This window comes from Ambystoma mexicanum, chromosome 4p (genome assembly GCF_040938575.1).
Source record: "Ambystoma mexicanum isolate Mex_15411 chromosome 4p, UKY_AmexF1_1, whole genome shotgun sequence".
Classification (NCBI taxonomy): domain Eukaryota; kingdom Metazoa; phylum Chordata; class Amphibia; order Caudata; family Ambystomatidae; genus Ambystoma; species Ambystoma mexicanum.
In genome coordinates, this window is record NC_090927.1 from 1,118,288,063 (window position 1) to 1,118,310,585 (window position 22,523).

General features: G+C 42.2%; 1 protein-coding gene across 1 annotated transcript in view; it reads right to left on the reverse strand.

Moving 5' to 3' along the window:
• Window positions 1–1,773: 1,773 nt before the first annotated feature.
• OPRM1 (opioid receptor mu 1) overlaps window positions 1,774–22,523 on the reverse strand; it is a 438,039-nt gene continuing 417,289 nt past the window's right edge. The window contains exon 3 of the mRNA XM_069606708.1: window positions 1,774–10,220. Within this exon, the coding sequence (XP_069462809.1) occupies window positions 9,694–10,220 (527 nt within the window). The 3' untranslated portion in view covers window positions 1,774–9,693. The remainder of the gene's footprint in view (window positions 10,221–22,523) is intronic.

Sequence of the window (22,523 nt, forward strand, 5' to 3'; positions counted from 1 at the left end):
TCTGTTACACTGGCCTCCCATAGATTCTAGAGGTCATTTTACAATAGCTGCCCAGCCACACAGAGGCATCTATGGGAATACGCCACCTTATCGGTCCAGTAGCCCCGAAACCTACATGCCAAAGTACTTCACTGCAGTAATGTACTCAGTCTTACACCATCAAGATTTAATGTGGCCTCTGCAGGTCGAAGGAGTTTTGCCATACAAGGAACACAGATATGGCTTTAGCTTCCTGAAACGCTCAGGCTGGAATTTAGTTTCCCAAGATTAACAAAAATACCTTACCATTTTTCTGTTTCATCTGCATTTTGACTAATGACTTGCTGCAATAACTAAGAGTCGTGTTGGTACCCCGGTTGTAAGAACACAATACTTATTTTACCATAACATAACAAGGTGTGAGAGGTCATATGAACATCGGGAGCTGGTGTTGACAACACGTGATGGGTCCCTTTGCAAATATGAACCTTTGTCCTGGGCAAGCATGGTAGAGTACGAAGAGAGTCACGTGTCTCAGTGGAGTATCATGAATCCTGTATGGACGTTTAGTTTCGTGTTCTTGTATCGGAGCATCTTCACATGTTTCGGAGCACAGTTATTTTATAGTGGAACATTTTTTTAAAGTTAGGTTTAGATATTACATTATGGATAATGTGCACATTAAATGCTGCTTTTTTGTTACAAATGCCGTGTTTGTGGTAATATGCACTGAGTGGGTGTCCCTTTTGTATCCCATATAGCGATGGTGCATGCAACGATTCTGAAATACAAACCTAACTGTAATTAAGACGGTGCTACTATAAGTAGGCCTGGAATCTCGAAAGAAAGAAGTCTTGCGTATGTGTACAGTAGGAACTCTACGGCACTGAAATTAAATATGTCATCTTCACTCATCCTTTGTGACACCAATAATCAACACACCATTCTTTCATCAACCTGTTGAAAAATGTTGATAGTCAAGCTAGCCATCAAACCATTGACTGATATGGTCTACCTTTCAAAACTGGCTAGCCTTGACCAATACATGACATGCATGTGTCATGAACTGATAGACATATCAAGAACAGAACCAACTGCATGTACGATTTTCTACAATGGATTCTTCTCCTTTGTAATTGCTTAGCCGGCCTGGTTCTGACCATTCCAGCTGCGGCTCTTCTATATCTCATGATCCTCTCTGATGGGGCTTGAAAATCTCATTACTGATTCTACGAGCAACCTTTCAGCAGAGAGGACACAACGTTTATACCATTGTTCCTGCAAATACAGCATGGCTTCTGATGTTTTAGAAGCTCATTTTACAGCTGCAATAGAATAATCAACAGCTGTTACGGTGTGGGTCCAGATTTGGCATCCTTTGGGCTGGAAAACAACTTTGGTTCTTCACACTAAAAGGTATTTCTCAGAAAACAGACTTTAGAAAACAGGCCCTAGACTCCAACCACCTAAATCCATTCCAGAATACAGCCTTCTCCTTTCTGCTTGTGATAGCAAAGACATCCATTAGCTTTGATATATAAAAGCATCTTAAAATATCAAAACATAATATAAAATAAACCTAATTAGAGGAAGGTAACAATGCAAGCAGGGGTCCCCATCTGAACTGCAATGATGCTCATACAACTTTCAGCTCTCACTTTCTGACAATCTGCGAACTGAACACAATTTCTACATTTGCATCAAAATAATGTTTTAGGGCTTCCTGGGTAAGAGATTAAAAAGGTTTGAGGATTTTCGATAAGGTGTCAACAAAGAGTTTCAACATGAAGGTAATTTCACTTTTTTTTTGTTTGTTTAATGTACAAAGCAACATACACAGATTGTTTAAATATTATTTTCCCACTTACACATATTATGAACATGTACACTGGAAAACATGAGCAGTACATAGGACACACAATATATGGATCGTATTGTTTACACCGACACTGTTATTAGTCAACGTCATTCCAAGCTCGCCATCAGTTAGTTACGGGTTTTTCATTTCCAAATGAAAGTTTCGTTTATTTTTTTTTTAGAATGCTCTTCTCATATAATGAAGTATATCCCACAGTCTCATTGGCAGATACTATCTGTGTCTGGATATTTGTCCAGTCTCTCAGGATATCCCTTGCTTTGCTCTGAACAACAATCAACATTAACATATATGATTGCAGAGTTTTGGGGAATTGCACATCCAAGCTTCCAAGCACATCTGTTGTACTGAATAGTGTTCGAAGGCTCCTTTAGTCGCATGAAGTTTAGATGTTGCTGGCAGGGTCTGTTCTTTAACTCCGAGATATACAAGAAGACACAGGGAAAGGACACTTGTATGAGGATGACATTTGCAGGCAATACTTTCCACACGAGGTGACTGTACACAATCTGCACAGCTTTCTATCAAGAAGAGAATTGCCATTCACAGAGGCTATTGGAACAAAAGCAGCAGGCACGTAAATGGAACTGCTCTGTTAACAACATGTCACGTTGTATCAGTCAAATGAACCCAACCAGATAAACACCTCATGATGTATAACGTTGCCTTAGGTTTGGTATTATTCTGCCCTATTCCCACTATATAGCACATTGTTAAACCCTCTGGAAACAAAATTAGATTCTGTGTAAGGTAATGCTGTATCCTCTATTGAGAAAATGTTATGCTCAGGTGCCCAATTTTGGATGTACAAACAATATTTCTCTCTTTTTGTGCTAGCTGAATGTTTGTTCTCAAGGCATTCGTCTCGTGCCTATACCAATCTCATTTTATTATGCAACCACTTATTTCCTTTTCCAGAGTTTCCAAAAGACTGAACCTATAACAACATCTGTGAGTTCATGATCACGTCACATGCACAGTGCGTCTCTCCAAACGATATGGCGTTAATGGGGGTAAAAGGCACCCAAACGCATATGAGCAAACACAGTAAGCAAAGGTGACCAGAAGTATAAGCTGTACACGACAAAACTGGAAAAGGGACGTGAAAAAAGTCCTAAGAATATTGACAATTCAAATGTAAGAGTGATGTATGCAGATAACCATTTTATTTGCATGGTGATTTAGTTCGTAATGAGAAGAATTGATGGTTACAAAGGCTGTGTTGAGTAGACAAGTCCTTTGGGTTGCTCCAGATACGTTTAATGTGTTACCAGTTTTGATATTCATCACAAATGTGTGTGACCTTTGCAATATTTGGTTACATATGTTTCCATAGTGAAAACCTTGAAAACATTTATTGTCAGCAAATCCTGAAAAATGATCATAACAATCTCTAACCGTGTACTTGTTTAGACAGGTGCATTTCTTTATCTTCTTATTTAAACGAGTTTGTTTGGTATACCACAGCTTACATCTCCTTGAAACCACTTCTGAGCACTTTAGAGTACATGTTTTAAACAAAAAGACCAGGAAATTTGGTGAGGGAAAACGTGTTCAATTCACAATTAAGTTAAACTGAGTAATTGAGACATAACGTTGAAATAATCGTACCCTTCACTTCCTCAGCAGAGGGATTTGCCAATCACAAAAAAAAAATCACTGAGTAACTTCGATTTACACTTCAATTATACTTGCCTTACTCCAAGTAAGTCAGAGATTCCTCTAGTAACTTCTTTTGTGAATATCATTGCCCTTTTTAGGGCAAGTCAGGGAAAATCAGAGTTATTCAATGCAACTGCTTTGTGAATCTGCCATATAGGGACTGATTTATGGAATAATTTGCGTGTGAAATAGGGACTTTGCGTGCCATTCTGTGTGCAAAACCCCCTTTGTTGAGTCATAGAATTGTCTTTGCGTGCTTTTTCTTGACCATGCAGGGACTTCACGCTGTTCTGGCTAGTCTCTGCGAGCACCTTGCGCGAGACGCCTTGTAAAGTGAGGGCCGGTCTGCGCATAGACATGAAAAGAGGACAGGACATGCGTATTCCCCATCATCCACACAGAATGAGGAAGAAGAAGGCATTACGGAGGCGTGTAGAGGGACGGCTGTGCAAGGAAATCGCACACCCAGCACAGTGAGAAACCAAGCGTATTCAGGGATCTGACCGTGCAACATCATGTCGGGGAAAACACCATGCAAAGCTCCTGATCACACCACATCGTGAACGCAGTCACAAGGCCCAAATCACATTGGATGCATTTTGCAAAGGTAAGGTCCGATCAGGGATGTAGGGGTACGTGCATGCAGTTGGGGTTCCGATTACACTTAGGGGTGCGTGCATGCAGAGTAGCAGGGTGCACCCACGGTTTATAGGGGTTTGGGAATTATTTGAGTTGCGGAAAATGTTACACATGTTGTTGGGGTGCTGTTTACAGTTATGGGGGACAACACGTAGTGTCACCAGGGCTGGCTTGCTTGCGAGGCACCCTACGCAGGATTACTGGGGTGCATGTGTTTGCGGCCAAGGAGCCCACAGAGTTAGGTATTTGTGGCTGGGAATTCTTTGCTTGGGGGTGTCTCATGGTCATTCCGGCTGCTACTTGCGCATAGGGATACTTTGTGAGCAGAAATCCATGAATCTGCAAACTTTTCAGGGTCTATGCGCTCTTTTCTATGAATCGGGCCCATTGTGTCTGACTGAGGTACCTGGGGGGAAGAGAGCATCGCTAAATGTAGGTATGTGTAGGGGCTACCGGCTGCGAAATTGAATAACGGGGCTGAAATTCATCGGGGAGATAGGGATAAAATAGACTGAGAGAATGCAAACAAATATTGCAACCCAGACTATTAGGCCATGAATATGGTTTCTGGTTGGAGTCAGGCTGGAGGTGGGAAGTGGGGTGCTCTACTTATTCACCAAGCATCTCAGTTACCATTCAGCTGCAGGCTTACTGAAGGATTTTTATTTTGACTACTTCCTGGGAAGTGAGTTGGGTCCGTCGAGTCCAGTGTGATGTGTTGAATTCCTTTCATAACATTTGTTCTTGAACTGTTCTTTGGATCTGCACAATGAAGGTGCTGGTGCTTGGACGTCCAACTAAAACAAGATAATTGTTTAGTAAACAATCTTCTGCTGTCATGTTCTTTAAAAGCAAAGGTGTGAGTCTACGCCAGAATCTATGAAATAGTCTCAGTTACAACTAGCACAGAAATAACGGAAGATATATTTATAGTGGTAACCCAAGGCCCTGCGTTGAAAAAAATAGATTGTCATTGAATTTTTCTATTTCTCTGCCATTTTGGGCCCTCCAACATGTGTATGGAACCGTGTGTTAGTTGAACTATACCCATTCTCCACACAAGGTGAGATCCAAGCATGAAAGTTGTGTTTCTTTTTGTACACTTTACAATTTGAGGGGAAACTCTTAGTCCTATTTTTTGATTCAAAAGGGATTAGAAGAGATGTGGCCCATGTATAAATGTAACAGGCTTAAGAACAAGAGTCACAAAAAGGATCTCCTTGAACTTTAGTTGCCCACATCTACAGGAGAGATGGAGCCCTACGTTATGTACTTTCCCAGCCGACCACTCCCCAATGTTTCATCTTTACTGATTAATTCAAGGATTCATGAAATAGTTGTGCTTATTATTTTAACATACAACACAAGTGACTATCACCATACAAATGATCCAAAGAAAAATACAAAGGCACTTGACTATAACATAGCCGATTATTCAAATACACAATTAATAATACTTAAGCAATCATTTGGGGAATAAAATCTCACCTGATTCAGTTGTACTTGAGTTTGAAGCAGAGTGGTGAACATAGACTTCAAAGCAGAACATGTGATATATGAATGTGGCTTGTATTTAACTTGGCCTATGAAGATAAGAGCACATCACTAGTAGAACTGAGGACCATTGCAGTAACTTCACGCCAAGAGAACGATCTAATTTCAAGTCAATCTGCCTTTTCCTCAAGTCACAAGACAACAGGGAAAAATAATTCCTCTCCCAGAAACTTCACCCTCACCAGCCAGCCAGAAGTCATTGTTGGCCTGAATCAGATGGACGCTTGCCGGGCTAAGTGCAAACGTTTCAGGAAGACCACCCCACACTCGAGGCTCCACACCCTGGAAATCATTTCTCAAAATCTGAATAAAACACTTTGGTTTTTTTAATTGCTTGCGTAGAGTGGTCTCATATCTTCACACCTTTCTCGAAGTGCTTTAGGCCAAGACTTCCACACAGTCCCATAATCCCTATGGGATTCTGCAGACTCCTATTTACCGCCAATGTCGTCTCTGTCCTATACTGTCATGCTACCTTTTTTCTTTCTTCTCACTCTTTTCCTTTTTACCACATTTACTACAATTACTGTTTGTTACAACTATCCCAACGTGCTCTGAAGTGGCTACCAAGGAGTGTGAGCGCTATACAAAATCCTTTCTTATAAATAAAGAAATACATTAAATAATAAACTAACAAACATCTAGACCAAATAAAAACTGAAATTCAGGTCATTGTCTGTCTTCTTAACAGTATGTTTGACAGAACGTGAGAGCTGAATCACAGGCCTCATATAGTGATATGGCAGACAATGTTTATTACCAGAATTTCTGTGAATACAGACTACATGGCACATATTTCAGAGATTACCATACATATTTACAGGACATAGATAATGCGTTACACCGACCATTGAAAAACATATACATTTCCTCTTTAACACTGAAAAACAAGGCTTCTCTTCTCCCGAAACCCCAATGGCTTATACTGTCTTTTGCCAAATATTTGTCTTGCGCACATTCACAACAGGGACTGGCGTATCTAACATTTGCACTGGTGCTAAAAATTGAGCAAATTCTTAGATCATGTGGATTGGTGCTGAACCGCTTTGCTCTGTTCCCTGTTGTCTAAGCAACAAAACTGGTGCTAAACTAATTTGCTTTTATTTGCAGAAGTGCAAAGCTTTCATAATCTCACCCCAGATCAGAAGTCAGGTCGAAAAGATCCACACAGACACAACCATTGCAGATATGTATCTCAAAATCCACTGTTTTGGGTGATGTGCTCCTATCAGTGCCTTAAGTGGCACTGGAAAATGAGCCTGGGCTCATCAAGGGGGGCGTGGCCTAATAGTGGGAGTTCGCCTGCTGGCTTGTTATGCCACGCCCCCTTGATGAACCCCAGCTCAATGGGCTACAGGCACCCCCGATAGGCAGCCATTTGTAGAGATTAGCACCGTCTCCACGGTGGGGGAGAGGGTGGTGATCTCTGCATTTTTCTGCTAAAGGCTTGCCTGGCAGGTGACAGCATCTTACCTTTTCAGCCTTAATGGTGGAGCTGCCCCTATCCAGGCTGTGGAGGGGCAGCATCGCCATTAAGGCTGAAAAGGTGAGGCCGCTGGAAGCTGAGGCATTTTTGCCCAGAAGCCTGAAACTCCTGCGAATCAGGATTTAGGAAAAAAAAAGCAGCCTCACCTTTCTTCCAAAATGGCAGCACCAGCCCACAGGCATCTCCTTCTTGAAGGGACGCCTCCCACGTGCGGCGCCACCATAATGGATTTAAGGCCTTTTGTTTCTGAGGCGTGAAACTCTCGCGCATGATCGAGAGCTTCAGGCTTTAGAAAAAAAAAGCCTTAGACCGGTCAGGGATGACAGGGCCCAATGCTGTTGGAACTTCGGATATAGCTTTGATGTCAATTATTTTCGGGGGAATAATCTAACAATATATCATTTCAAAATCATTATTTCTCTACCTCTACCTCACCATTAATTCCAAATATTTGGAAATGATAGATAATCACTTTAAAACACAATTTGGCTTAAATTGTAGTGGCATTTGGGATCAGGCGGCTGGGGTGATGCAGGGTGCCTTGTGCCTTTTGGAGGGCTATAGAACCATCTGATCAGGATGGTTTGCGCATTTCATTTTTCCTTTTGTTATCGTGTGAATTAACCTGACAACCGTCTACATAACTTCCCATCACCTCCTGACCCCGGTGATCTTTGGTAACCTTTGCTGCGGTCTTTGCAATGAGCAGGCCTCCCACTCTTATTTATTCTTACCTGAAGACACAATAATCATTAGAATAATATACTGACAGTGTAGGCCTGAAGGGATGCACATGTAAATAGCACATACACTTGCCATTCATATGTGAACTGCTGCCACTGCTCTGCGCATCGCTTTCATCCCTTCCTTGGCAGCATTGTAAAGTACCATACAGATTATTTTGCTATTGTCATAGCACTAAAATATGTACCGACTAGCCCATACAAAACGATACAACGTTTAGCAGTGGGTTACAAAAAAACCCACGAATCCGCTTTGTTGTAGCTTAAAACAAGAGGACATAGCAGCTTCTTATATTGGTTTCAAATGATAGATGTTGTGTTAGTTCATAAAGTCGTGTGCAAAAAAATGATGAAGGCGAGCGAAAATCCTTTTTTTTATTGATTCTGAAGGCAGAATGCCGGCCATCCCGCTAGTGCCACAATGCCATGAATTAGTTGATGGCGGAGCAGCTAAAATGGCCGCCTCTGAGACTGGGATGCTTGCAGAGAAGCAGCACTCCATTCCCATCTTCAAAGGCGCCTGCTTAGTCACGCTGCAAGCCCTCATGTTCCTACCATGACTAGTGATATTATCCTTTCCATCCGCCGACATTGTGTTGCAGACGTGTGTCACTGGCGCACAGCAAACCTATGCGTAGTAATTGCTGCAGTGGCCTGCTGTAAACACAACACTTCAGAGACAATGTGAAATCCATGGCTACCATTTGGCATGACTTTTTTTGAGAGCGACTCCCTTCGGGGCATAAATGTATTTTCTATCGAGGCTTTCGGAGCTCTGACAGTACCCAGATTGTTACATTACGTTCTGTGCTACTTAGAAAACAAACGAGCCATTTGAGCACAGAATGTTAATTGGCTCTTTTGAGAAGAAAAGCGTTATTCTGCTGTCAATACCGCATGTCCTTCCTTGAAAGCCATGAAAAGGAAGGATCAACCTGCCAAATTATATGCACGGTAACGTTTGTTATCTGGTGTATGGAAATGAAAAATACATTTAAAGATAGAAGTACAATACTATACAAACTCTACAGTACCATGTACATTGGCAACGCTATGCCAGGGCTATGGCTGTTTACCTGGCACGTCTTCTTAAAAAGTCCACACATCATCAGATCTGTGAATGTAAATAGTAGTTACATTTTCAATGTTCATTCATCACCAACACTTATGGAGCTTGTTGTCAACAATACAATATGCCCAACACTCTTCCTGTGGTGCTGTACCATTCTTAAATATACATATCTATATACATATATACAGTCGTTTCAAAATTCAATTCACCCAGCAGGTCCAAACGCAAACCTACATGTCATCAATACACTTGTTGCCTTTGCTATTTTTCTGGCACTGATTTGTTGGCATCTGTCTGAAATATCATCTAGCTATATCACATTCTTCAAGATATTCAGTCCTCTCAATTGACCATACAACGTTTTGTGGGCTAAATCATGGGGGTGGAGGACCGCTCACTATCATCATGTCAGTGCTGACTTCATAGCAAGGTTTCTGCTCCTTCCAGGACTCCAGACATCAAATGTTGGCCACTTCTACTGATTAGATACACTTTAAGGCAAGGAGAGAGACTTGTCCTCCGCACCATCTAATTTCCAATTTAACAGTTTGTATCAAACCTGCAGCGGCAATCGCAAGATGCCGATCTTCCCTTAAAGGCCTGTGGTAATCTGTGTCATTTCGGAATTCATGTCATCGCCAGTATGTGCCCCAGTCTCGAGAGATGACATCTCCACGGCTAGTCATACCTGGTGATTAGTCCTATCCACAGTGTTGGCCGTGGAAGCGTGATCACGGGTGTTGTGACGCACTCGGATGGAATTTTGCTGCTCTGCTGTCGAAGAAGTGGGGATGCAGAATTCTCTGAAACACAATTTGAAGTTCTTGTCCAGGAACGCATAAAGGACGGGATTAAGACAACTATTTGTGTAGCCAAGAGCTATGCAGATGTGCCACGTGATGGTTTGGAACAGGGAAGGTGGCACATTGATCAAGGCTTTAATTATGACGTAAATGTGGATTGGAGTCCAGCAGACTATGAAGACGGCCACCACCACAAGTACCATCCTGGTGATTCTCCTCAGGTTCCTGTCCTTTTCTTTGGACCCAGAGAGCATGCGGACACTTTTAAGGCGTAGGATCATCATGCCGTAGCAGACTGTGATGATGAGAACCGGCATTATGAAAGCAAAGATAAAAACACAGATCTTCAGGAGATTGTCCCAGTACCAGGATGGGTGGGGGAACACCAGAGTGCAGTCAGTAGAACCTGGAAAAGAATGAAAGAAAATAATGAGTGTTTGAATCTTTCTGATTCAGTAACCACATTTGAGTTATGGTCATAATTCCTCTCCGTATACCAGCACAACATAACCAGGACACATGATCATTCTGACATCAGCAATTTGCGTGGAATCTTCCAGTTAACAGTGGTAACCTCAGCTTCACAGCTCATTGCTGGAAGTCTTGTTTCAAATACAGCCCATGGCGAACATCCCTACTGTGTACCGAAAGATAATCCCTATTTTCCAACATTCAAAAATGGTGACACTTGATATGAAAAGTTTTTTCAGCAAGACATATGAGTGGTCACATGCCAACTCAGAGAATGCAATTGTTGGGACTGAGGCTGTTGATTTGTGTAACCATATTTATAAAGCTTTTCTTACAGTGCAAAGCTGACACTACACAACCGTTCCAGCTTACTGCCAAGTGATGCGTCCACAAAACAAAGTCCTTTCACAAAGGCACAGCTCTTACAAACAGGAAAGTGCTTTGTCCTGTGCCCATTTAGGGAACGGTTGCAGACACTTGATGCCAATGAGGAATACTGGTGTATGGCAAAACACAATAAAAGTTGCCCCCCTTAAAAACCTTTCACTAATACATTCCAATTCATATCACTTTGTGATAGCCCCCTGCCTCTCGCCCCCTCTCCAGTTCCTAATTTTGAGTTTCTGCCACCTCTTGAAAATGAAACTTAGTACATTTTCTTTTTAAACTCTACCCATTTTTACCATTCTAAATTTTGTTTCTATCTTTCTTGGATGGAATTTGCCTGTCTCTCTTATGAGGCAGGTATGGATTCCAGTGCCCAAAGGACACACTCCTTCCTGGTAAAGAAGAGAGGACATCAGATTTAACCAGTGGTGAGTTCCCCGATCACAGGGATCCTATTTTATGAATGCACTAGCTTGAGGAATGCAGAATGATCACACAGCAAGGGGTTTGTAGTGCAATAAAGTAAGCTTGTTTACCTTTTTCAAGCTTCTGCCTACTAGTAAGATTGCATGCAGACATAAGTAGCTAGCAAGAAAAAGTGGTGCAGCAACTATGTGAAGGTAGAGGTGGCTGTGTTGCGCACTGGGTCAGGTAGGTGTGTGGTGATGCATTTGCACAGGAAGAACATCTGCATTGCGATCTAGTTGGTCAGCCAATCCCAATAGTCTTCTCCTTTGGGAGACGGTTTGTTGCTGTATCTTTGCAAGGTACAGAAGCTGTGCATTCTAATGGGAAGGCTACAGATATGGCAGGACAAATGCCACCAAATGTATCCTGCAGAAATTAAAGACACCGAGACAAAAGTACATTTTCTCCTGAATATTCACAATCCACTTTTGGGTTTGCAAGCCTGTCCCGACAGCTCTTAAAAACGCCCCTCTGTCTCCCCCTCTGATCTAACTTTAAAGAAATCACAGACTACAATATATGCTGCAGACACAGATAACATATGTCAGCAGATAAAAAAAAAACTTTTTACTTCAGAACTGTGTGTTGGCTTCATCAACATTTAGGTGGTAAAGTCTGAAAAAGTTTAAAGTTTGGCCAAGGTGACATTTTCCAACTCTTCCCCAAGGTAGCTTGCCAGCCCTCTTCCCAGTGTGCACCTTCTCTCTCATGGGTCTAGCCTGTAGGTATGGGCATGCAGGCTGAAGCCTAGCCTAGAGTAATTTTGCAAGCTATCAAGCAACTCAAGTATACAGAAGACTGTCTCTGTATCTCATGAACACAGTATTCAATTTTCGAATTCAAGTGCATTGGAGCTGAACATATACAACAATGTGCAAAATGCCCCACTGTACAGCCAGTTGGGCTGTGGGGAATGAAATAAATCCATTTTGTGATGGCAACAGCTGGCGCTTCCTTGCAGGGTCCTAATTCGTACCCCTGGATGACCTCCAAATTCCCTGTCAAAGTATCTGAAAAGGAATAAAATAAAACATAACATCATTTTGACACTTTGGTGAAATGACCACACATGTCCACCCATCAAAACCCACATCCCTGAAAGAAAGATGCACAACGTATTATCTAGCTACAGATTAATCTCGTCGCTCATATTCCTCTTCTTTTCATCTAGGTGTCATCAGAGGGCAGTTTGGGAAACAGGCAAAGTGAACACATATTTCACTTGAGTTTCTGAATGCAAGATAAGAGAACGTGCTATCATACCAATTAAGGGCCCAATTCATGGAATTATTTGCGCGTAAAATCGAGAACTTGCGCGAAAAGCTGCATTCGAAAAACAACTTGTCGATTCATGAAACCTCCTGCGTGGGACTTTTCCGTTACTTGAGTGGAGTTCATGCAGGCTCAGCACTGCTCTGTGAGCATCTGACTGCATTGACAAGACTTCACTGAGGGGGTGTGAGTGGCTGTGGCCTGCGTAGGGGCCGGAATAGTGGGCGGAACACGCACAATGGGGAAGAACTATCCAGCAAGTGGGCATTGCAAGGGATGGAGCGCAGGCAGTCCATAGCATGCCCACAAATGCGCGCAACAACGTGCATTCGTGGATGGGCCCGTGCAACCTCTCACCTCCGAAATGCCCACACAGTGTCCTCGAAATCTCCTTCACCCGGATGCAGGCGCACAGACTTGTACGGAGGAATCGCAACTCTGTAGGTGAGTTTGCATGTCAGATGTAGGGGTGCATGCTCACAGATGGGGATCTGATCGTGCTTCTGGATGCACCTAAGCAGCATAGCAGGGTGCAGGAACTGTTTACGGGGGTTCGCACGATGTTTGACCAAAAATAAAATGCTTTCCTGGAAACTGTATGCCTGTTCCCAAGGTGCCGGTTACAGGTACGGGCGACCCCGAGCAGTGGTGCTGAGGTTCAGGCTTCTTAGTTGGGGGGAGACCCCATGCACTGTTCATGGGATTCGTGTGTTGACGCCCTAGGAGCCTGCAAGTGTAAGTAAATGTGGCTGTTTAGGCTTTGCATGGGTGTGTGTCGGGGGCGTTCCGGACATGATTTGCGTATAAGCCTAGTTTGCAGGAACTATTCCATGAAAACTCTGGGCGCACATTTTTTATTATGCGCGTTGGCTGCACAGTGTCATTCTAGGCTGGCGATGTGGGATAAATGCATACTTTTACATGAATCGGCCCGAAGATCAAAGCTTAAGAAGAGGACACCCACAAAAAAGTGGGCTTCCTCATTTTCAGCATCATCGTTTCATTATACTGACTGGCTCTTACTTCTCGGATGATGAGGTCTCTTCCAGAGAAGCAATCTGGAAATATTTAGTTAAAGAGACACTGGAGCATGATAAGATTGGATTCTGGTTACGGGGAAGTATCCTTGTCCATCCGGACAGGTCACATTTGCCACTTTCATCAGTTCACATATTTAGGATTCTCACGGGTTTAATTTTTGGGGAATAGAATTTTGAGATAGTGGAATGATAAATTGTGATCACAAGATGTATGTCAATGCTTGAACCCTTTATATGTCAACAGGAATCTGTCCCAGCAATGTTAAACATGGATTCATTTTTGTTCAGTTTGATTGATCACCCATCAATGGCTTCTGATGACTCGTACCATTTCGATCTCTTGTAACAAAAGGCAGAATCAGTTCCCCATATAGAACTAAGTTCAAGAATCTATGCATCCTTAAAGTCCAGGTGCTTTTATCAGATATCAAAGATCTGTGTATGCCGATTGATGAAAATGCTGAAGATGCTCTGTAGAAACGTATTCTTCAATAACATCCTCAACAACGTTGACATGAAAATCACATTGAACTAATAGGAAAGGTCCAAAAATAAATGGAGGGTTGGATAAGAGGAGTAAGGCAATGGCCATGGGGCATAAGCCCTATTTTAAATGTGAAAACGTATCCATGAAAACACCAAATTCAAACTTGTTATTGAGAAAGACGTGCTTTAGCCAAACTGAAGCTGAATCATGGATGTCATGTATAGCCAGGTCGAGCAGTTTTCAGAGTTTGTATTTCATGGAGTTCAGTATTTGCACTTACTGCGTTAATACCAGCTGTTTCCCTCAGGAGAGCAGAGCATCTGTGAACATTCTAATGCATGGGGTTAAGCAGTTTAGGAATCAACTCGAAGGAAGAAGGCATAATGAAGTGAAAGAAAAAAGAAATAGATGGGCAGGGAATGGAGATCAAAACAGAAATCCAAGGTACCATTATTTAGGAGTGATTAAAATATAGATAGAAATCTCTCTAAACCTATTCTCTGTTAAGGTTTCAGTAGGGTAGCCACCATACAAGGTTGAAGGGCAGCATTAGAAAATAAATGAGCCTTTGCCAGATGGGATGTGACAGCTTTCAACATTTCATAGACAAATGGCAACAGTCTACATGAGATGATTGGGTCCTGGACATCATCAAGCATGGTTATGCAATAGATATAGATTAAACTCAAACAAAATACAGGCACTTTGGAAAACCTTGCCCTCATCATTTGTTAAAAAAAGTTCAGCATCACTACAAGGTATCAAGATACACAAGCAGAAGAACACATTGTTACAGTTCCTTGGTCTCAGAAAGCAAAAGGGTTGTACTGAATAATAATTTTGCTTCAAAATCTTCAGCAGGGCAACACCTAGTCCTCAACTTAAAAACTGTTTTAACAAATCCATCAAAACCATTGTGCTTTGGGTGTTGATGCTCCGCCATAGGGAACTGTGATATCTATTTGTCCCTTTTCCCTACATTTATTGGATGTTGATCAAGATCAGGAACAGCAAGGCAGACCTCAGTCTTATTATTAATTTCTGGCCCAGGAAGGGATACTTTCTCTTATTTATTGAAACATCAGTGGCTGCATCTTTGACACTCCTTGTAGTTCTACCCCTAATCCTGAGTGTCTATGCAATACACAAAACATCCAGTCTGCCAGAAGTTTTGGAAAGACAGGATTATTGCCATGTAAGGATGCCTATTTGTTATTTTTACTTCAGGTTTTGGTCATTTGTCTCAACCCAACATTCTTATCGAATGGTTTATCAGATTTTCATTTCATTCAAAGGGGAGTGCTGTAAGCCTATTTACCTTCCCTGCCTTAAAAGAGGAGGTATGATGGGATATGTTAGATGTTAGTAAAACAGTTCTCATATATTATGAAAGAAAATCTACATTCCATAAATCAGATCACAGGTTTGTTATGCTTGGTGTAGTAGGGAAAAACAGCAAGGCATCTTATGTTTCCTTTAGTCTGTAGTGTCCAGGGCTCACAGGATACACAGGTAAAGCCCAGAAAGGACACTGGAGCTGGTGAGTATGAAAGGTGATCTATCTATTATGTTACAGGAATGGTACACAGGAGAGCAGGATAAGTAGATCCATTCAGGCACAGCTCCCATCCTGATTGATCCAACTGTCAGCAACAGAACCCCCATGAATCCAAGGTTCCAAGGCACTGAACATTTCACCAGATAAGCTTGAGCTTAGAGCCCTTTTGGCAACATGCATGCAAGGGTTGGGATGAAGAATAACTCCAGCACCAAATAATTGAACCAACTCAGGGAGATGGCAACGTTTTCTGTTTTATTATCAATTGTCTAAAACAGGGAGTTACAACAGACATCAAGAGACATTTGCGTGATCTCTCGGCCTACTTTACAGAAAATCACAGTTATATATTAAAAATTCATCATACGTGATGTCATACTACATGGCAAATAAGAGAAACCTATGAGGGATGGTGATATGCTCAAGGGGAACATATAAGTATGCTTTCTATACAGGGTTGGGTTGTGATTAGGTCTCTGCTGTCAGGTGGACAACTTGTGCCTACCTCTAGTGCAAGTCATCTTCAACATTATTAAGTACACAGTATATCATTGGCTTTGAAACTATAAGGCCCCTTGTTATATTGCCCTCTACAATTGGTTGGCACGCTCATGCCATGTCTCGAACATTCAGTTCACTTAGCATCACGTAAGCTTGTACCCATTTGCCAGGAGATGGACTCGACTTTCCCTCCCCATTCAATTAACCCAACGTCTCTCATCACCCATGCCCTCTGCCATGAAGATTGTCTTTGAACTTGGCCTTGCAGTATATTCTTGTCTCTGGGAATATAAGGAAGGGCAAGCATGACCTATCGCTTGTTCTAGAACTCCAAGCCACACTCTTTCCATCCTTGGGTCACATGACAGGAGAACAAAATTTGGTCCATTTTGCAGAAATTAAATATCTTAAATGAATAAAACTTGACCTGCATGGTGGTCTTTCTTTGCAGCTTACCAAGGGATGGGTCAGCTCTGCACATTTGCTGCATTCAAGAAAAGATAACCAGTCTTGGCTGCCTTTAGCCTTGACAGCAGGCCAGACAGCTTTGCCATTAATTTTCACATTCTCAGCTAATTCTTACTGTGACACAGTTCTTTGCCTTCCTTCTCCATGGGTCTGAGCTTACTAAACTTATGACACTGATGTCCAGCTTCTATATAATGGCACCTCCACCTGCAGTCTATTCACTACGTATAGCCAGCTTCTATGATCACTTAGTCTACTTGCATTGCTGCATCTTTACAGTTATTGAACGGCTTGTATTATCTGCAGTGCTCTTCACATGTGCATCTTCTCTTCGCATATAAAAGTTTACCCGATTCCTTACTTCATCATCCATTTCTATAAGGTGCATACATATTCTTCAAACAGTGTTCTTAGTGCGTCATGCTTGTCTTTAATGATGTCACAAACTCATTCTCTTGCTCTCTTTCAAATTCCTTCAAGGATCTCCTCCCTAAGATTGTCATCTCTTTGGCAATACATTTAAAAGGGCTTTCTCAGTGGGTACCTTCTTTTGAATATTGTCCGGGGTATGGTCACAACTGCTGGTGTCAAGCAAAGCACAATCTTAGGCCTCCAACACAATGGTGGTAGGGCACGGGACTTCCTGCAGAGGCATTAGGCTGCTCCTCTACACTCCCCGCTCTGGTTGAGTCATCAACCCCACCTTCACCGGTCTCCACATCTTGATACCTTCTCTTGAATAAGTGCTTCTTCTGAGTCCAGATCTTCATCACCTCCTTCAGGGTGCCGGCTGATTTCACACGTTCATCCACACTCCAGGTCATGTAGCTGCACTGTCCATTCGGATTGCCTAGACCCAATGTCCGACATACTTCTTGTGATTCTTCGGATACAGGAACTTTGTTCCCTCAGGTGCTATGATGCTGGCCTCTATGTATTTTCTGACATCATCATCAGTCAATTCGTTGGGTCCAAACCCTGATTCGACATTCATCATGATCTTCATTCCTACTGCCTTCTTTGCTGTCTTCTTACACTGTGTAATTATTATGCTTATCACACAGAATCCAAACATCACCATCACCAATACGGCTCCAAGGAATTTGAAGATGTTTGCCATCCATTGAGGAACCCATGAGAATATGGAGGCAAGCCAACTCTCATCTGCAATGTCCTCTGTCTCGTCTTCCATTTTGTTATGCAGATTCGTCAGCAACGTTATGGCCTCTGTCAAGGTCCCATTCTCATTATCATGAGAAGGTAAGAACGTGCAACAAGATGGCCCAATTTTGGCATAAACTTCTTCTTCCATTGCTGTGATCATGTCAAGGGCATATCTGTTCTGCAGGGTCTTCAGTCGTAAGGCCATCAGCTCTTCCCTGATAGCATTGAATCCCTTTATGGTGGTGTTGGTTGTCTGCAGGAGGTCCCGTCTGGTAATTTTTAACCAGTTGGCATTGGCCATCATCTGGATCCCAGGCATGAAGATTGTCGTGAATATTGAAGCAGTCTTGCTGAACAACCTGTGATCATAAGGTATGGCCTCTTATGCGTCAATTGATTTGGCTGAGAAGTAGTTCTCCCTGCTAGTTCGATTGAGAAATTCAAGCGATCTTCTCCTTCTCAAATGGGCATCCATTTTTGGAAATTCTCCAATGTTTAAGTCACTCTGATGATTCACTAACCTTGGAACATGAATAAGCACCAAGGAACACGTTCCTCCCCAATCCTTAGGCAGCTTCATGTAGGCCCTAGGCCCACACGCCCAATATCGATCTATCAGAACTGCTGTTCCTGCTCCCATTCTGGAAACATCAACTGTAATTTTGCAGCCTATGGTATCTCCCACATGTTTCCTTCCATGTATCTGGAAGCACAATATCACATTCGTCAATGGGATCAGAACCATAGGGCCTGATTCATCTTCTACCCATGTAAGCAGTTTGGCATGTTTGGCCCATGACTTTAAACATCCATTGTTCACTCTCTGCACCTCTTACACATATTCTGCCTTTAGTAGACGAGCTGTGCAGGACATCAGTCCTTTTGCCCATCCCTTCTTGGATTTCACTCGTCCAAAGACTAAGACCTGAGTTTGTTCCCAACATCCAGGGCATCCTACTACTTCCTCTTTATCAGGGCAGTTCAGTCTCTTCATCTCTGCAACAACCACCTCTTCCTGTCCTGACGATGGATTCGTAAGCATTGTTCTCTTCCATGCAGGTTCATTTTCCATTTGTGTAGTCTTGATATAATCAGCCTGGAATGCAAACAACCATTTTGACCTCCATCTCAAAGTGGCCCAAATTCCCTGGAATTGTCCTCTAGAGATAAATGCTGCAAGATGAACGAGGCATCTGGCATAATGTTCTGGAACTTCTCTGGAGAAGAAAGTTTGTACTGTATTCATGGCATATGGTATGAGAGAGCCGACATAGTATCTCTCCTTAGATGTTCTTTCCCCCACATTTTTCATCTGCTGATACCACATGTTATTACCCAAGTAGGCTGCATTTTCTAGATAGGTATTTAGCCCCTCACTATCTTCCTCTGCAGCAAGCACAAGCCTATGCACATCACTGTCTGTAAGGACCATATGGCTACTTAGAACAGGTATGCACCAAGAAATGAATATGGATATTGAGCACATTTCCAATTTCTGATCAAGAACTGATGTTTAGGCATAACTTTGATATGTCAATGAACTTCTAAAGTTCATGTTCCAAAATTCCTGAGATTCTCAGTAAGTCTCTGCACTCCTACTAACATATCTATAATGAGTGTCAGTTTGAATCACAGTTCAAATGCAAATCTGCATTAGCAGCTAGTCGCTTTATCGTCCTTCTTTTTGGTAATTGATCAAGCCTGCACTCTCTGACATTCTTCTTCTTGTCTTATTCTGGATCGGCAAGGGTGGGAGGATGGGTCTCACCTTTATATGCTTTCACGTCGCCCAAGTGAAGCCAAGCTCTTCTCCCTTGAACTTTTACAGCTGACAGGGTTATATGTTCAGCACGAAAGGGGCCATGAAAATGTGGCTCATGCCACTTCCGGGTGAAGTTCCTTATTAGGACAGAATCACCAACATACAACTTGGATGCTGATAAAAGTTCAGGTGATCTGGTTGTTGTATTGTCTTCATCTGTGTTCTGAGAGCGACCACCCTGACGCTTGACTTGATCTGAAATGAGAGAGATGCTAGAGGTCATACATGTCAGATGGTCATTTAATTCATCAACTAATATTTTAGCTGTGCTTTGGGCATCACTTCTTCTTCTAGACGGAGGTGTAAGAGGCATTTTCATTCGTTGTCCTGTCACTAGTTCGTGAGGGGTGAGGTGGTGGCTGAACCAGACTGATTCCGAAGGGCATACAAAGCTAAGGGTAGACAGTATAGACATCCCTTCTTCAAAGTTAATTTAAGCTTGGCAATCCTTTCTTTGAGGTGGCTGTTGAGTCTCTCACATATCCCGTTTGCTTGCGGGTGGTAAGCAGAAGAAAATGTGTGTTTTATATTTAATAGGAGCCCTACCTGTTCAAACACCTCATTCACCAAATGTGACCCATTATCGGATCTCAGCACCTCACACTCACACACCATCTTGGGAAGACTTCACATACTAAAACATGTGCTGTGCAAGTAGCATCATGGTGTGTACACGGACCTACCTTGATCGACCCGGAAAAGGGACACACCACCACTAATAGATACCTATATCCCTTAGACACCTGCAGCATATCGACATAGTCAATATGTAAATGCTGAAACAGACCATTTGGTCCATGTATGTTCTAATTGTTCTAAGTGTATGCCCAGCAGAAAACTTTTTCCACACAATGCAATTCACTATAAATAGTGCAACATGCTCCAATAAATTCTGAATGAACCAGTCTTCCGCAATCATTGCAACAAGACTCTCCCTATTTACAGGCGCGGGGTAATGCAGCTGCTCAAGTGCAACCTTTAATAACTCTACTGCCATCACCGGCTTTCCAGTGCTATCTCGTTGCCATAATGCTTCCGTGGGGAATAAAGAAAACCCTCTTTGTTTCCATAATTCCTGCGCGTCCTGTGGTGCACTTCCTTGAATCTCCATTAAATGGGTTATCAATAATTTATTAAACCCTTCTTGTATCAACATGGTTTTGACTACCTTTTCTTTAACACTCAGAGTATCAAAACTCAAGAAATCTGGAGAATATGCAACCCTTGTGGCTTCTACATCAGTGGCTTTTTTTCCTGCAAGAGATAATATCTGTTTGCTTAGTGTGAGCTTAATGACTGCTAAGGCTACTGGGAGGTGTAGTGCCTTAATAAGTCTGTCCGCTAAGGATGCATGCTGCACTGGAGTGCCGTCAGCACGGAGGTAGCCCTTCCTTTTCCAACGTGCTAAACCTGCGTGTACAGTTGACGTTATGATGTTACATAGGTGGAGTCACTGTACACCATCACTTCCTGCCCTTTGTGTTTCTCAAGCATGACAATAAGCGCTACTGATTCTGCTGCTTTTGCTGAAAAGTGACACGGTAGCCTTGCACTTGCTACAAATTCAGATTCTCCATTTCATTTGTGTCTCACTACCGCTGCGCCTGAATGCCTTTCTCCACTAGTTTGATACATTTTCGAAGAACCATCAATAAAGAGAATTTCCCCTCCTGACAAAGCATTTTCCTTCACACGGGGTATGTCATCATAAAATTCAACATTATTTTCACAGTCATGCACATGATCGCCGTCTGCTATCGACTCAGCTACAAACACGGCAGGATTTACTATTTTGCATCTCACAATTTTAATTGCTGGATTCAAAATCATTACCTTATAAGCTGAAACTCTTTGGGATGTCAATGTGCCCTTGGGTTTCTCTAAAATGGCAAACAGATCATGCTCCATGAAGAAATTCATAGAGCAGCCCATGACAATAATTGTAGACTTCTCAATTGCGAATGCGGCAGCTGCCAATGACTGTTTGCAAGGAAAGTGTCCTTTCATAACTGGGTCTAAAATCCCACTGTAATATGCTAATGGCTTGTAGCCCAATGTGGTCCTCCATGTAAGCACTGCTGTCATGGCTGTCCCATTCGTGTGCAAAGATATTTAAAATTCCTCTTCATAGTTGGGAATTCCCAAAATAGTGGGTGAACATATTGTTTTTTTTTCAATTCCTCAAACCCTTCCTCCATTTCTTCAGTCCACTCTATTTTTACTTTATCCATTTTTGCTTTCTTTAAAACTTGCAAAAGGGGTTTCGTGTATGAACTCTAATCAAACACCCAGGCTCTAACAAAGTTGCATAGCTCCAGGAACTGTTGCATTTGTTTCACTGTATTTGGCTTTGCGGTTTTCATAATCACCTCAGCTCTTTCAGGTGTCAACTTCTTTCCTTCATGTGAAATCAATTGCCCTATGTATAACACCTCTTCTTGGCAATACTGTAACTTCTCCTTGTCTACTTTGTATCCCTTGTCTGCTAGAATAGTCATCAACTGAATATAATCTTATCTGCACTCATCTTGTGTGGTTCTACAAATTAAAATGTCATCTATGTATTGTATCATCACACTATTAAGATCAATATTGCCTAGATCCATCTGTAAAACTGTGTTAAATATCAATGGGGACTCACAGTACCCCTGGGTGAACCGAGTATGTTTCAGTTGAGTTTGGCAGAATGTAAAGGAAGTCAAGTCTTGCAAGTCTTTGTGCAATGGGATTGAAACATTTTTCAAATCAATCACCGTGACATATCAAGCTTCCACTGGGAAACTACATAGTATGGTCACTGGGTTAGGAAATACAGGAAACTCAGCATCTACAATCTGGTTAATCAGTCTCATATCTTGTATAAATCTCCACGACCCTCCCTTTGATTTTTTGATCGGATACACCACGGTATTACACGACAATTCTGATGGCACCAGAATGCCCTGTTTCATCAGTGCTGAAATTGTCTGAAATATTCCCTCATCTGCCTCTCAAGACATGGGGTACTGTCTTGCTCGAGGTAACATTTCTCCTGGCTTCAGCTTTATTTGGACATCCCTTATTCCCTTCAA